The 17,727-nt window shown below is 43.9% G+C and overlaps 1 protein-coding gene across 16 annotated transcripts in view; it reads right to left on the bottom strand.

Annotated features, from left to right (window-relative positions):
• DPF3 (double PHD fingers 3) overlaps nucleotides 1–17,727 on the bottom strand; it is a 202,302-nt gene that overhangs the window by 103,919 nt on the left and 80,656 nt on the right. For 13 of the 16 annotated variants that reach the window (XR_004405963.2, XR_006165130.1, XR_004405964.2 and 10 more), the window contains one exon: nucleotides 4,207–4,367. Coding sequence is in view for 11 of the 16 variants with exons in the window: in XM_032984732.2 (XP_032840623.1) it covers nucleotides 4,207–4,367 (161 nt within the window). In the remaining 5 variants the exon portion in view is untranslated. Of the gene's footprint in view, nucleotides 1–4,206; nucleotides 4,368–5,642; nucleotides 5,737–14,543; nucleotides 14,637–16,919; nucleotides 16,925–17,727 lie in introns of those variants that run through there. The other 3 variants (XM_032984742.2, XM_032984737.2, XM_032984736.2) reach the window with 3 other exon arrangements.

The raw sequence follows: 17,727 nt of genomic DNA, 5'->3' as shown, positions 1-17,727 counted from the left end.
CCATCCAATGAACTTAAAACACATAGCAGACCTTCACTTGATCCAGACCCATCAAATGCTATCTTCAGGTCTCTACCCTGACCCCCATCTGTCACTGTGCTGGCTCACATGAAGTGTGGACCTTTGACTGCTTACAAAAAGGAGAGGCAACAAGGAAAGGGTCAGTTCTGAACGCTTCAAATCTAGCCCCTCCACAGTCAATCTTGCAGTGCATATGGAAATAATGCACATACAGGTCTTACTGTCTTCAGTTCTGGCTCTGTTGTCTCTCCCTCTGGAGCCTTACAGGGCAACCAGAGAAGGTTCCAAACATTTGCTTATAGAGGAAATAGCAGAACCTGCAATGAGTTATGTTGTTTATCTCATTAGTGTAGGAGAGCCATAACTCAAAGGTGGTGTGAAAGGCCGGAGGAGGAGGGGAAAAGGAGGGAGTTATGTGCAGTATTGTGTGAAATTAACCCTGAACTGTTTATCATGAGATGCAGTTTTCTGACTCTTTTAACAAAGAGGACAGCAAGAAACCAGGTTAATATGCTGAGATCCTGACTCTCCTCTCTGTTTTTCAAGCCCTCTGTAACTGAAAAGAGGTCCTGGAGCTTTGCCATTTGTCTTTATACAGTTTTTCAGGTTAGGCATAGTAAATGGCAGTGAACACAGCACACAAGACAGATATCAGGGTGGTTGGCAGAGAATTTTCACAGCCCTTCAGTATGGGCACAAACACATTGTATACAGCCTGAAAACAGGCATGTTAAAACTGTAGAGGGATGCTTTGACCCACCATAACACTACAAGAAATAGATGATGCAAAGACACTCAAGGGAGCACTAAACAGGCTAATAAAAATCAAGGAAGAGGAAAGCAAATATGGGGGGGAGGGATCCTTCATTTCACACTGATTATTCTAATTCAAAATAACAAAGGCATCAGATTTGGTGGCTAACGCAGATGCAGGAGGCTTGTTTCACTTAAGACTCCCTGTGAAGAATGGTCCACCATTAGTCTTCACTGCATACCTGCAAGAGAAATGCCACAGATCCTCTTTTGCAGGGTAAGCTGCTGAACAGTTCACTATCAGAAGTGAGGAAAGAAAGATTTGCACAGTGAATTTGCTCAAGGTATTCCGGAGAGCTTGTGGCTGAGAAAGGCAAAGCGTTAAGACCTCTTGGTTCCTGGTGTTATGCTGTAACACTGTTATGATGATTTCTTCTGTAAGTGCAGAGACACCAAGACACCAATGAGACCCATACAAAACTATCTGTGTCTACTTTTGTAGCATATGCTCTTGCCAAAACATTATTTATGGATATAGTGGATGTATGCCTGCTTATGACTGTGTTTAAAAGGATGAAAATAGCAGCACCTTACACATAACCTGATGCTACAAGAACAGAAATTCCTTGGGTAAACATATTATCCAAAAAAAAAAAAAAAAAAAAAAGGAAAGGTCATTTTGACAAAGTATAATCCCTTAGGAATGGGGAATTTTCAGCTGAAAAAAAAAAAAAAACAACTGTGGTCATGAAGCAACCTACAAAAGAATAGTTAGCCCAGAACCTCAGACAACTCCCAGTTTGTAAACCACATTCAGTGGTCCCAGATTACCCCAGTAGTTTTGGCAGCTGAAACATTCTCAGGGTATTTTTAAAGCTGATAAAACACCTGTTGTCTCCCGCACCACCAGTGGCTGCATTTTACTACAGAAAGAGTTTTCCAACAGTACTGCAAGACAATACTAAATTTACTTTGGATATTTTAGGAATAGGAGCAGTGCAAGGATCCTTCCCTCAGCATATCCTAGCAAAAGGGACAGGGAAATTTCAGCTAAGCACTCTTCAGAAGAGACAATTTCTTTCTTAGCCCCAGGAGGGGAGGTAAAGATCCTATGTGTTCCTCCCACTCCACCTCCTGCAAACTGGCCAGTGGAAGAGGAAAGAGCTGGCTGCAGCTTCCCATAATTGCAGATCTGGAGTTTTTCAGGTTTTTTTCAGTATGGTTTACAGGAACTGGCATGCGTATATGCACATGTGTGTATGTCGTGCTTCTGGTGCCCATGCACCCTAATCCCCTCCCTGCTTGGATTCTCTGGTCTGCACTGAAAACACAAAAAAATAGAAACCCAGTTAGGTGCCATCAAAAAATCTGTTCCCTGAGCTAATGGTGGGTCAGATACTGAGCCATACTAAAGCAAAATTCCCCCTGGGATTCAGGAGGACTTCTGTATGAGTAACATCTCCAGTCTTTGAACTGGTGACTGTCCTTTGCCTTTCAAAGAACAATTTCAGATGATTTACTCTAACAAAGGAAAGACTAACCAAAGTCTACAAAAATAAGAGTGGTCTTTTCCCTTGAGCTTCACTGCGCTGTGGAACAGGTGTTAGTCAAAGCTCTTTAAAAATCATAGAATCATCATAGATTCACAGAAGGGTTTGGGTTGGAAGGACCTTAAAGATCATCCAGTCCCACCTTCCCTGTCACAGCAGGGACAACTTCCACCAGACCAGGTTGCTCCCAGCCCCGTCCAACCTGGCCTTGAGCCCTTCCAGGGAGGGGGCAGCCACAGCTGCTCTGGGCACCCTGGGCCAGCGCCTCACCCCCCGCACAGTGAAGAATTTCTTCCTGGTATCTAATCTAAACCTACCATCTTCCAGTTTAAAGTCATTAACCTTTGTCCTGTGAACATATACCCTTGTAACTCCCCACCTTTCCTGTAGCCCCCTTTAAGTTCTGGGAGGCTGCTCTAAGGACTCCCTGGAGCCTTCTCTTCTCCAGGCTGAACACCCCCAACTCTCGCAGCCTGGCCTCACAGGAGAGGTGCTCCAGCCCCCCGATCATCCTCGTGGCCTCCTCTGGACCTGTTCGAGCAGGTCTGTATCCTTCTGATGTTGGGGGCCCCAGAGCTGAACACACTACTCCAGGTGGGCTCTCACAAGAGCAGAGTAGAGGGGGAGAAACCTCTCCCTTGACCTGCTGGCCACGCTTCTCTTGATGCAGCCCAGGATGTGGTTGGCTTTCTGGGCTGCAAGTGCACATTGCTGGACCACAGTCAATTTTCCATCCACTAGTGCCCTCAAGTCCTTCTCCACAGGGCCGCTCTCAATCCACCCAGCACCCAGCCTGTATTTGTCCTTGGGATTGCCCTGACCCATGTGAGAACCTTGCACTTGGCCTTGTTAAACTTCATGAGGTTTGCACAGGCCCACCTCTCCAGGCGGTTCAGGTCCCTCCGGATGGCATCCCTGCCCTCCAGTGTGTCACTGCCCCACACAGCTTGGTGTCATCAGCAAACTGGCTGAGGGTGTGCTCAGTCCCACTGTCCATGTCGCCAACAAAGATGTTAAACAGCGCCGGCCCCAGCACCGACCTGTGAGGAATGCCACTCATCACTGGTCTCCACTTGGACAGAGCTGTTGACCACAACTCTTTGAGTCTGACCATCCAGCCAATTTCTTATCCACCAAGTGGTCCATCCATCAAATCCATGTCTCTCCAATTTAATGACAAAGATGTCATGTGGGACAGTGTCAAATGCTTTGCACAAGTCCATGCAGATGACGTCAGTTGCTCTTCCCTTACCCACCAGTGCTGTAACCCCATTGTAGAAGGCCACCAAATTTGTCAGGCACAATTTTCCCTTACTGAAGGCATATACCATGCAAGGTCCATGCAAGGGCATATATCAACTTCTTTCTGCACCTCAGGAAACTGCAGCTTCAGAACTGATATCCACACAACTTGTCCAAAGCAGAACTAGGAGTTACAGGTATATTTCTAACCATTAGAACAACATTCATTCCAATAACTGGACTCTCCTATATTTTACCTCCTTCCGAATATAAATCCTTATTTTCAGCATTCATCTGAGAAATTCCCACCTCCACCTCTTCAACCTGAAGATCAGCCCAGTCCTGCTTAGAGAAGAGCATTGTGTATTCTGCTACAGACTGGGATCAATAGCATTAAAAGAGCTACGATGATGTGGCCTTAGAAACTACCATGTCAGGCTCTTCTTTGGGTAGAGAGAGAATAATTAGTATGAGCTCTCTGCAGTTACCAAAGGAAATCCCCTGCAGGCACAGAGGTTTATGCAGTTTCTCTTCTGTGTGGCCTGTAGCAGGTTTGAGCTCATATTAATTAAACCCCAGGAGGGCTCAGTGACCAGCCCTCCATACATGCACAGGCATACACAGACACAATCCTACCAACCTGGTCCCCTGTGCCTCTTCTCCATCCAGATGTAGCAGTTGTTCTGAGCTACCCCAGTTTGCGAATCCAGGAAGGGAAGGCGGACGCTTCGCTCAGCACACAGCCGGGAGTTGTAGCTGCGACAGTGTTCAATTGCTTCTTTGTAGAACTGGTCCCCGAGTCTGCCAAAAGAGACAGGACAGAGAGTAAGAAGGATTGCGCTGCTCCCTCAAACAAGACCAGGAACAGGGGACATAGGGTTAGTTTTAAAATGGACAAACAGATAAACTTTCCCTGAACACATGCAAAGCTTGCTGACGCGAGACACTGCTGGAATAGATCATGCAGAAAGTGCCACCAAGAAATCAGACTCTCAGGAACTGGACACGGATCTTTTCAGTAGTGACCTAGCTACTGAATGAGCAAATGATGCAACCACACTAGCCCACGACCCTGGGTCAGGCAACATATACACCACGGTGAACTCATTCTATTGTTTCTCTTCCCCTGTAGTTTGTCCAGCCAATTCAGCAGAGCAGTCATGTCAATCCTATGTTACAGCAACTCCCGCAGTGTATTTTGAGCAACCAGAAAGCCAGCCGAGTTTAGAAGAACTTCACTCCAGCATTTCTGGTGTCAGAGAGCCCATAAGAGCAAAGGACATAGTCCTCATATTGAGTGTTTCTGAAGCATGAAAACACACCCCTTAACAACTAGGGCCATGTCTGCAATGGTCAGACTAGACATTTTGTCATAACCCTTCCAGAGGTTTCCACAGTCAAGCCTGAGGCACCAACAGCAGCAGGCTACAACTGTGACTGGTAAGATCCAGTATGGCAAATGCTACTTTCTTCTAGAGCCCAGTGGGAGGAACAGTTCTAAAGTCAATGTCACTTATCTCATAAATAACTATTTGTTCAAAAATCTTGTAGAATCTTCATCTTCCCTTGAGAAAGGTTTAAAAACTGCCTGCTGGAGATTACCAAAATCCTCCCTCCAAATTTTTCTAAACAGGGAAAAGCATCAAATTAAAGCTACCCTGAGGACACAAAGCAGCTGTCATGCTGGAGCACTGCAAAGTAGGTGGGCCACAGTGCTGAACTTCATTCTGGATCTACTGTCAAGGTGAAATTCAGTCATGACACGAATAGCTAGGAAAGCTACCCGTTAGGGGTAAGTTCATTAGAAAATAGGAGTAGAGTGATATATAGCATAACTTGCTCTGACTCTGATCTTCATTAGTGTGCAAAAAGAGTATAGCATGCACAGCAAGGGAGCCAAAGGGGTGCATGCACAGAGATAAAAGAGGCTCCCTTTCCTGTTCTATTAGTTTTCCCTGCTACTCTCTTCCACAGGCACAAATGGCATTTTAAAAGTACACTCCTTTTGCACACCTCTGAATATCAAATTGGGGCAAATTACTCTGTATTACCATCTGTGTCTGTTTTCTGACTCACATCTTTTAAGTCACTCCTCAGTTGTGCTTTATGACTTTCATGGGAGTCATGCTCTTCCCCCCTCGGCAGTTCTGGCCCAACATCCTTCTGCTGACTGGAGACAATGGCAGAGGCTCAGGAAAGAACACAAGAGCAGGGCAAATTCAGAGGAAGGCACCCGTGGTTCCCTGTTCTCACTTCTGATGATCAGAACTGAATTTCCCCAAGTCCCAGGTCACCCAATGGTGAGGATATTATGTTTATGAGACTTTCTTCCATGAATTTATCCAACCAACTCTTCAACCCACTTATCTTTTTCATACCTAAAACACTGTGGGGTGATGAGTTCCACAGCTGAAATACAATTCATGCGAAAAAAGCATTTCCTTATGCTTGTTTTAACCCATATCCCAACTATTCACAATTGCAAGTCTGTAAGCCTCTCACAAAGCTTCCAGCAGGTCACTTCTCTAATGAGCAGAGGGTATCCCGCACGCTGAGCCCCTGGATGTGGAATGAGCACTGTGGCTGGATGCTGGAGCCCACCAGCTTTCTGCTGCCCTCTGCCACTCTGACTTCAGCCGCCACATTTCAGTGTCCCCAAGGGAGAGAAAGGGGCAGTCCTCCACAAGCAGGAATTGCACCCAGGAGTCAGCACATCCTTTGGCTACAGAGCCTTTCTGAGGGCTGCTCAGCGGTTTCGCACAGCAGTGAACATCTGTGTGAGTGCAGTGCTCCACAGCCCCGTCCCCCCTGCTGACCAGCAGCTCCTGGGCAGCGGCCGGTGCTGGGAATTTTGCAGGGCAGCTGAAGGACAGAGCTCTCTGGACTGTACAAGAGAGCAGAGCTGTGGGCAGAGCGTGCACAGCGGGATCCCTCCGGACACTGAATCCCCTGCAGTGACCTCAAACCCCTTTTTTCCATAAAAAGGCAGGGGGGGAGGGAAGGGGAGCAGAGGAGAAAAGAAAAGATAAGCTGCACTGTTATACAAAGAATGTGACTAGGAAGAAATGAAAGCTTATTAAAAGCTGTAATTAAAGTTGTACACTTGTGTAATCAAAGTCAGTAACAAGGAGACTCCAGTTGATCAAAGATTAACAGCTCTTTCCACAAACACTTGAGCTTCCACAGAGCTATTTCAGATTCCCCCTACATTAAGCCAGGGATGCTGGCTAACTCCAAGGAGTTTACTGGAAGGAAGAGCGCAGCTGTGTGACAACAAACTGCCATCACTGCATAGACTTCCTTTATGCTAAAAATTACTCCAGTCATTAGAATATGCACACCACAAAGTATCCGTATTAACAAAAACAGTATGTGTCAACCACCCAGATACAGGACCTAGCTGGAGATGACCTCAGTTTCCACCTTCTTCTAAGACTGACAATCACTATAAATCTTAGAATGTTAAATATTTGGCTTCAAATGATGCTGTCAAGTAGGGTGTAAGATTAAATTTCAAATTTTTCTAAGGGGGAAAAAAGGGTTTTTGAGATCCTAATGGCTTAGAAGCTACCAAGTTAATGGGTCAAATTCATTCTTGACACAATCTTGTAGTCTAGCTGTTTCATTATATTTATTTTAAAGATTTTAAATATGCATCTTTTGTCTTAAAGAAAAATATCAATTTATGAGAAGCATTTAGTCACCTCCATACTTTAAGAAAGCTTGCCTTGGCTCCACTACAGCAAACATGATCAAAAACCACAGACTCCTTATAAGTATTCACTGGAAAGGTATTCAGATACTGGGACCTTGAGAACTTCTCCTTTTATTATAAATAGAATTTTTAAGAAGTGACAAATAATCAAATGTAGGAAAGTAAAGAAATAATATTTCCTTATAACAGTCATATCTCAGTGGAAAACAGCTTCCCTGAAATTACTGGTGGATGGTTGGTTGGTTTTGTTTTACCATTAGTCTTCTGAGGTGACCCTGGAGTGACTTCTGGAGTGACTCTGACTCGTTCCAAATTTCAGTTAGTTTTTTTTAAGGAACTTTAAACTTAGAGATAGTTTTTCCTTTGTTTTCAGTGCCACATATCTGAACACAGTACATTTTATCTTATGCAGGAAAACCAGAAAGTGTTATTAGAATTGGGGCAAAAAAGGGAAAGTACTATTGTGCTCATCACTGTGCAGTGATGGAGGTGGGACAAATCCCAGCCCGCTCCCAGGAGGTTTACAACGGAGCTGGAGAATAGACAAGGGCGGGAATAAGACTGGAGAGCACATGAGCTCAAATGACATTCAAACAGATCAGCTGAGGTTGAGAAAGTGAGATACATGAAGAGAAAAAAATAAATGGACAATATTAATAATAAAAAAAGTATCATATGTCAGAAAGATTAATTATCTGATGTTACATGCTTCATAGTTTTCCCAAGATGTGTTGCTATGGAAGACTTACACTTCATCTCCTGAAAAAATATCTGTAAAAACTATGGGGAATTTTCGCATTATTTTTATGAAAAGTATGTATGAGTCAGTGCTGTGCTGTGACTGACTGCAAGGGTCGATTCTTCCCATTGGACACTGAAGTGAAAGGTCACACAGACTTGTCTAGATTGATATTAATGACACAAAATCATCAGCATATGTGTAGCTTTCAAAGATGCTGGGGGAAAAAAAAATCAAGGAGCAAACATGAACAACTGCTGGCCAAGGAAGGCAAATCATACTGAAAGCAGCACAACTGGAAATACAGAATAAAGTTCTCAGCACACTGAAAAAAGCACACAGCCCCTCAGTGCAGGGCCACAGGTGAAACTCCAGATGCTTGGGACAGGCAGGCTGGTGACACTGCCGGCATACGTGCAGGCTTTGTGTTTATATTCCAGCCTGAGGACACTAAAATAACCCAGTTCTGGCTGGCTAATAAAAGCTCCCTGGCTTGGAAAAGAAAAACCTATGCTATTACAATCCTCTGCAAGGCTGCATAGGAGGGGTATATATCTAGCAGGAGCTACGGGCTCTTCTTTGGCAAAAAAGGTCGTGACTGAAATGAAACATCAGGCTTGGAAGAGCGGAAGCGCCGTGTGAACAGGGAGGTGAGCACCCTGAAAGCACCACTGATCCCGTGGGTCCTGGGACAGCAATGTGAGGCTGGTGGAATTCTATGCAGCCTTGCAGGTAGTCACTGGCATGAGAGCAGGCACCAGGACTGGAGGATCAGACCCTATGACTTTCACGAGGTCGCTGTCCTTTTAAGTGTTAAGAAACAGGTTTCCTATCATGGAATCAGGTCAGCTAATAACAAAGTCAGGGAAGAACAACCCTCCCCTTCTCACAGCTTTTGTCTGCCTGCTCTAACTAGACCATAAGATTTCTGAGCAGGCTCTGACTTACTACTTTTCTGTACAGTACCTAGTGTCATGACTTCTCTGTCTAGGCATGCCTTAAATGAAAAAAACAAACAAACAAACAAACCCAAACAAAACAAACAAAAACCACAAAACAAACAAACAAACAAACAAACAAAAACAAAACAAAAAAAAAATACACAAGAACTGGCCTGGCTTATAAACCCGTAAGTTAAAAACACAGACCAAGAAAAACCTGGCTTCTCTCCAGCTGCTTCAGGATGTTCATTTCCCTGCTGACAAGAGATCCTGATGGGCCCTGAAAGCAGTGGAACAGCTCTCCACCACTACTTTCCAGTTCATCCTGCAAAGTCCCAGCTATTCAAGTGTGAGACACCTTTTACAAAAGCTACACAATGGGCAGAATCTGGCACATCCTTCCTGCAGTGCCTGGCACATTTCAGGTTAGGATTCAGAGAAGGAGAGCACCCACTGAAGGCATAATCAGCCAAGTTCAGCCATGATTACAGGTCCACATCACCCCTGGAAAACTCGTGTAACAAAGAACCAGTCCTCCTTAAGCATAGCTCTTAAATTTCCACTAGATCCTTTGAGTATGAATCCAGATTGTCTCCAATTCTTTGAGGCGAGGCCTATTTCTAGTCATTTCCCTCTAAAACCATGCTCACTACATGACTAGACAAGTAAAAAGCTGATAGCACAGAAAGAAATGACTAAACTTGTAACAGATAGTAAGAGACTTTTCCTTCCGAAGTTTCTTCCCCAGCCATGATCAAAAATGTGGGACTTACCATCCTCAAGACCACGGAGTTTTCATTTACTATATGTTTAGCCTCTAGTCATATTTTAGATCACTGGATACTGTGAGGAACACTGAGGACAACTGAAAAGGACATTTTAAATCAGAAATTGTTCTTCAGGAGCACTGCCATCCAGTTTCAAACTGAGAAATATCTGAGAAGTGGTGAGAAACAAGTGATGCAACACAGCTTCAGAAAAAACTTTGCACTCTCCTTTTGGATACATTCGTAGTCTGTAAATGAAGCACCAGTTGGGTCCTGGGCCTTCTCACAAAGATGGACGGAGACTAAGAAATCATGCAGATAGTACCTGAGCTATCAGCTGCCTGTGACACTGCAGGCCAAGAGGTACAGCTTGACCAGCCGCCTGTCCTGGCAAGTGCTGGGAGAACTGTGCTGAGCTGGCTACACTTGCTCTTTTCCGGCAGAACCCAAGAGGCCCCTGACAGGCGGCTGCTCCTCCTCTCCATGAGTCTTGACATGAAGGATGCCACAGGGCTCAATTCTTCCACCACTTCTCTTTAATATCTATGCAAAACCTCCAGGGAATATGACAGAATATATGGGCAGCAATGCCAGCCATTACGCTGATGACACACAGCTCTACGTATCTTCCCCTCTCATACAGACAGCACTCTCCCAAATCTCTGTGTTGAAAGCAAGGGTAGCATGGCTGGCAGAGGCTGAAGTCAGAAGAGATAGCGTAGTGAGGCTGTTTGGAAGTGGGAAGTGTTACAAACTATGAGCTACCATTGTTTAGGATTCAAAGACAGAAACTAATGTGGACAATTAATAGACACAATCATCAAAAGGGCCTCTCTCTCTCTCTCTCTCTCATCCGCATAATTTTCTTTTCAAGCAGTGGTCTGGCCATGATCATGTGTGTTTTTCACATCTGGGCTGGCCTACTATGACTCTCTACCTTAGACTAGATAAGTGACAGAGCTAATTGCAAAATTGTGGTATCTACACTGTCACAACACAAGCCAAAGAGACCAGTAGTCCCCAGCCTGTCATCATGCCTTTTCCTGACACACTCTGAAACACCAGTGGTTTTCAAAAAGGGCATAATGGGCTAAGTTAAAGCCTCTTGGACAGCTGCTTCTCCATTCTAGACTCAGAACAGCAGATATAACTGGAAACCAGAGCCCAGTATCACCAGACTCCTGCAGCACCTTTGGACAGCAGACCCCCAGCTCCAGAGCATTTTCCTGAAAGAGATAAAGTGTTCTGCTCTGCTCATCCTCACATTACATTGCAAGATGATAACACAAGATTCATCAAAAGATCCAAGCGAAAGAAAATATGACATATTCAAGAGTATCAGACCACTATTAAGCATTAAACAACAAAGGACTGGCTGGGTCCCTCATTCGGATGTACTCCCTGGAACTTCTAGTCTATATGCAGCTCCTAAATGCAACAATCATGCACCCTTTGCAACTGCAGAGAGGTAGGATACCGAGACTCAATAGGAACACAAAATGGCTTTCCTAATGTTAGGTGAAGCATAACATACTGCTCAACATCCTGCCACAAACTCCAAGGGCAAGACAGAAAGTGCAGGAATGTGCAGATTCAGTTTTCTCATAACGGTCAGTTGTGTCTGTCCCTGCACAACATCTTCTAATGATGTAAGGGGTGTGAACACGAGCAAAGGCAAAACAAGATTTCCAGATGGGCTACAGAAGGCTCAAACTTTTTGGGCTGTCAGTTTTTTAACATAAACTTGGCAGCTTTGTAAAGACCCACAAACACATAGCTATCTTAGACTCTACAAGAGCCAGAGTCATTGAGACATCTATTTCATTTCTATACATATTGAATAATTTCACCTGATGGACAAAAAGAGGCCTGTATAACTCTCCCCAGCATGGGAGTCAGAGGAAAAAAAAAAAAAAAATGGCTAGCAGAACTGTTTCAGTAGTAGACAGAGCACACAAATCAGACCACAAAGCAGTACACAGCTGCAAGCAGAGACAGTGTTGCTGGAGCAGCAATGATCGAAGGGTAAATGAAAGGAAAGGCTTACAAGGAGAGTTAATGCCTTTCATTGGAAGAATTCATACAGCCGGGTCAAAACAGACAAGCTTTCAAGCACTTGTTCAAAAGTACTATGCCAGGTGCATAGACTGTATGTGGTGCAAGAGATTAGGAGCCATCAGAGAGCTGATGACAAGTTCCTGAGTCAGCACTGGCACAGCCCAGACATTACAGCAGTCAAGGAGATGCCCTGAGCTACAAGTCTAGGTTGAATCCCAGATCAGTGAAAAAGCAATGTGAGATTTTCCAGCACCCTCTTTTGAGCACCCAGCATTAGCCCATCCGCTATGCATAGAAGGGCAAAGGAATCCCCTTTGGCCAGGTATTTATCAGCAGACTTTCCCTGGTGGGTTGGAAATCCCTACTAGCTGTCTGTGGCCAGATTTGACGTGCTTCTCACTGCTTGAGTCACGGTGTGATGCTGAATCATAACAGAGAACCCAGCCTCATAGAATGAGCTAAATTCACTACTCTGGAAACAGTCTTAGACTGTAATTTAATCCAGCGTGAAACTACAGGTATCATCTCATGCAGAAAATCTCTCTCGGAAGAAAAAAGACAAAAGGTAGGCATAGCTTACAATTTGGGGAAAATTGATCTGATTAGCCCCATCCTCACAAGTACTGTGGAAGTATGAGAGCTCCGCCAGCATTTCTATTTAAAGAAAGGAGAGAGCAGCTCAAGTTAACACTGCCAAGAAGAGTGTGGGTACATCAGCGTATTTTGCTGACCGCAGCCTGCAGGCCAAGTCTGCCTTTCAGGGTCAAGAGTTGCTGCATCTTTGTGCAGGAAGAAGGACCGGAGCTGGAGGTGTTCCTCTTCCTGCGGCTGCTCGTGGCCTCACGCAAGGCCTGCAACATTCCCAGCCCTCAAAGCCAAAAAAGTGGGATCGCTATGCCCATCTTACTCAACAGTTAACATACAGAGTTGTTGGCTGGATACAACAGGTATCTGTGTATGGTACAAGATGATGTATGCCTAGATGAGGTATTTCAGAAGATTAATTTCTTGGCCGCATTCATATATACTGGACTGTGAACAATTATACTATGGTGCTTGTGGTAATTTGTCCACTTCTCCTGTTACCTCTCCATGGAAATGGAAGAAAAGTAACAGCAGCAGTTTCCATGCCATACACCAGGCTACCTAAGGTGTTTCCAGAGACAGGCATTGCATACAATCTCCATTAGACTCAGCACAGTGACCAATTAGGTTAATCTCAGAGGCAGACTCCTTGGGGATGTCTCAAAGCATCATTCTTTCGCAGGCAAGGGTTTCTGTTTTAAAGAGATGCAGCATCATCCAATTAAATGAACAACAGGTGTGAAAGGTAGTAACCTAGACCTCTTTTGTATCTGAAGACAGCAGTCAGAATTCAGCTTGGTCCTAACCTCCCCTGAAAGGTCAAAATTCTCTCCAATTACTAAAAGAATGAACTAATGAAAACTTCGGCAACAATATTAGATTGGACATGACAACATCCAAGAGATTTTTTTATATATATATTTTAAAAAGCATCTCAAGCTGCTAGGGCTTAGGGTCACAGAAGTCTGTTTGGCTTAGTGCAATCATAGCCTTAGGGGCCAGATGTAGCCAAAGACAAAGTCTATCCATTCAACTCCCTCAGTCCTGATTTCCCACAGCGGACCTATCTTTTGCATTCCTACATCCAGGAGAAAGGTATATTAGTAAAAAACATAATCTATCACCCAAGCTGGCATTGGAAAGCCAGCAAACCAGACTTCTACAAATGACACTGCTGCAACTTCCATTGTAGCTTTAAAAGTTCCCCTCCAGAACATGGGTAACACCCTACACTTGCCTCACTAATAAACCATGTGCATTACTTTAGGCACTGTCTATACTCAAAGATGATCAGATCATAAACAGACATCCTCTCCTAGCTCTAGCTGTGCTGGCTAAAAATATCACCTGTTCCCTCCTATCCTGCTGCTTTTTACTGCTTGTCTCCTACAGCTTACTGCTCCTGCACCTCCCGCCAGTAGCAACACTTGCGTGAGTGCTCCCTGATCTACTTCAGGCAAGGCTATTTGATCTGTTTGAGCAAACCCAGCTGACATGGCCTGGAGGAGCTGAGGGCAAGCTCACAAAATCCCTTCTGCCACCAGAGGTAGTCTCCGGCAGTACATCCAACTTCAAGTAGCACACTTGTTTGTTTGCAGTGGAAAAAAGCCTGCCCGCACCATCAGTGGTGACAGCTAGGTCACTCAGTCAGCACAGCCCTCTTAGGAGACACAGCATATACAAATGGAAGCTTTTCCCTATGACCACAGTTACATCATCAGCCCAAGTGCCATCAGTTAAGCTGATGAGAATTCCTTTTCATGTGTGTCTATGTAGCTCATTTTTCATGAAGCCACATATCTCCATCAGATCTCAACAGACAGTGAGATGCCAGGAAAGAGCCTGAGGGTTTTGCATGCTTTTAGCCATGTCAGATTCGCAACTGTCCAAACTCTACAGCATGGTCCTGGTCTGAATGACCTCTGTTAGCCATCTTGGAAGTTCCTAGGCTGGGATTTCCCCTGCACTTTGTGCAGTTATTTAGTAGACAAATATACAGTGCCATTCAATCCAGATGGCAGAATTCCGAAGAGATTGAAATGAACATGCAAGTAGAAGAGTAGTAGAAACGTTCCCAAATGGCAGGCAAGCTTCCCCACCACACAGAACTGTAATTACATTCATATTTTAGGTAATTCCTGTCCTTTGACTAGAAAGAGTTAGTGAGCTCACATTTTACTGCTGACTTGCCTCTTCTGTAGGAACCTTGTATCTCCTGTTGAAAAGGAAATCCCGCTACAGGAAACAATCCATTCTGCTCAGGTGAAAATGATCACACAAGTAGCAAAGCAGAGATTTATATAGATCTAGAATAAAACCACATAATTATTAGAGTTTACTTTGCTTCTGAGGTCAGTCGTGGGGAAAAAAAAATGATCTGTGGCCAATGCTTTAAAGATAAAGTTACTAATCTTGAATGGGTAGCACTTTCAGTCCCTCAGTCGCGATATGCATGGCAAATAAAATACACATATAAGAAAACACAAAAATCTACTCTACCCAGTCAATAATCATTAACCACACAAACCACTTACAATGGGAAATCATATTTTCTGTTCTCTGCAAAGTCATCTTAAGCCTTGATAATTCAGGTTATGTTTCTTTGAGTTACTATTTGTCTTGAATACATAGGAACAATCATTCTGTCACTTGTATAAAACTACTGACCTCAGCAGATGTACAGCATAGATATACTTGACTCATGCTGCATAGGGGAATTCCCAAGAGGACTGTGAATTAGATTTCCTTTTCTCACCTCCTTCCCCCAGCTGTACCCACAAATGGAAGTAGGGCAGATTACGGGCATTCCTCTGCTGAAGTATCATTATTACTCCTCAAAAAGGAACAGTAAAAGTTAGAAGAGGTGAAACAGATGCACTGTGTCCTCCAACACATCATCTCACAGTTCCCTCAGCATAAAGAATGCCTGTACTGAGAGCACATTTGAACTAACTCAAAGGTCCAGGCACAAGATCTTCTGCACCTGGAGCACATCCCATGGGAGCAGAGAAAACCATCATTGCAAATATACACATTGCTTTAACTCTGAGGAGTGATGTTTCAAACATCTGTACCCTTGTTTCTGTAGGTACTTATGCAGCATGTGAGAGGAACTCTTTATTAAAGTCAAAAAAAAGCACTTGTCACAACTAGCTTTCAGAAACTCAAATATCTGATGGTAGTTTCCCTACACACCAACTTTCCCTGCACGCATTTTTCTTCCAGGTTGCCGCCTGCTATCAGCACCACCTTAACTCAAGTATCAGACTGAGGTGGTTATTACTGTAGAACAGTTAAAGCAAATAGAAAAGCCTTGTAATTCACTTATCAATTAGCAAAGCTTGCAGAAGTGTGCTGCTGCAATTATCACTGCACAGTAAAGATCCTCTCTTCTGCTCACACAACTTACTCTTTTGGCAAGTTTCACTATTTTTCAAGACTCCAGCTGTTTAACACATACCTCAATCATGCTAGGGCAGATCTCAGATCCATCTTTGGCCCTCTGTGTGCTCACTGAGGTCTTCAACGACTCATGATGAAACTCTGCCTGTTACCAAGCACCAGGCCCCAGTTCAGCAAAGCACCTCACTGAGTGTGCAGGTCCCCTTCAATTCAAAGTTAGGCAGACACTTGAATGGCTTGCTGAACAGAGATGGCAGCTGAACAGACAGCACATGCTCCAGTGCACTTTTAGAATGAGGTCTTAGAAGCAGGTACACATGGGCAAGCCTGTTCAGGTCAGTATATCATGTTTTTGCAGCTGGAACTAGCCAGAGCTAACACATTACTTCCATCTTCTTTCTGTGATGTAATACACTGCAGTAGTTAAAGCTGTAGGTCACAAAAGTGTAATCTAGGGATCATGAGACAGGCATTAATCAATCAACAAGTGGAAATAGGAGCTAGGTAGATATCATTATCTCTACATTACAGATGAGACACAGAGAGTTTACATAACAAAGCCACAGAGAAAGAGAAGGCACTTATTTCCCAGTTTTGCTCCATCTTTTCTTCTGAAATTTGTCTTCTTACCCTTTAAGACTTCCTTACCCAACAGCAATCCAGCAATTTTCTTCATTCAGGGGCAAAACTGCCCCCATGTTACCCCTGAAAGCTAGCTGAAGCTCTTCTATATAGAAATCAGTTAAAGAAACACAAGAGCAACCTTTCTTTTTTTCCAGACATGCCATAAAAGCTATGTGAACACTGCAGTGACAATGACAAGCAAAGACAATAACTAAACAAGAATTTGGACATGGAATTAAACTGCATACTGAGTCTCCACTTGTCTGCACCCCAATTAGTACAGAATGGAGACAAGCATCAAAGTGGTCTATAAACAGGACCAGGAAAAGACTGACAAGTAACTGAAGGAAAAGAACTGAGGGAGTCAACTGTCAGAGCAAGGAGAGGTTACAGAAAAAGCAAGAAAGAGAGCTTAGCCCATTGCCCTGGAGTAATGGCTAGCCTTTAACACATGGCCTCTGCTCCTGTCAGTATTTCTTACTGGACAGGTTATCTCAGGAATTTATGCTTTCCAATAATTACCTTTCAGAGGGCTCTCACTTATCTTGCAAGAGGAATCCACCAGTAACCTGACCTGCATTGCTCATGCAATCGCCATCCACCCCCTCTAACCTTTCATCCCATCTCTCAAAGCAAAAGCAAGTGGTTCTTCCCCAACTTCCAGTGCTGCATCAGCAAGGGCTGTTGAAGTTGATAAAAACAAGAGTTTTAATGCTTAATGCTACACAAACATTGATGAGCTTGTAGGCAAAAGCAGTAAAATATTACCATCAGGTTAAAATACCTCCTGTAGTAATGTTATATTGTCCAGAACTGAAGGATGAACACTGGTTTCTCACCACTATAAGTAGCATTTTTACCTGAGAGTAAGTTTTATTATTTTATTGCAGCAGACCTCAGAGCCAGTCAGCATCGGTTTTAGTAAATTTTTGGACTCACAGGGCCCTTTATTTAAGCTCTCTTCCTGTTACCCTCCCAATCTACCTTTCTTCCACTATGTGAATTGCTTTTCTTCTTGAAACATCACTGCCAAAAGGAAGCTTTTGCTTTTGGCATTCACTCAAGAGCCATTTCAGACGAACTTGTCCATCTCTGCTAAAAGTACATGTTATTACACTCAGTGTAATTATACACCCATTCATGCTCTGATCAAGGCCTTCCCAGGTTGGCCTTTTGTGTAAGGGACTACATTATATCCCGTACAAGCTGATGGGCACCAATTTATTCCCGGTACCATGGCTGGGACAGGGAGATGGACTCTTTTATTCTGTATGTAATGAGACATCCCTTTGGCCAGTCAGTAATCATAAAATAATACTTCATCATGAAG

This window comes from Tyto alba, unplaced genomic scaffold (genome assembly GCF_018691265.1).
Source record: "Tyto alba isolate M040663 unplaced genomic scaffold, T.alba_DEE_v4.0 Super-Scaffold_18, whole genome shotgun sequence".
Classification (NCBI taxonomy): Eukaryota; Metazoa; Chordata; class Aves; order Strigiformes; family Tytonidae; genus Tyto; species Tyto alba.
The sequence above is the reverse complement of the archived record's forward strand: the minus strand, read 5'-3'. Positions and strand labels throughout refer to the sequence as shown.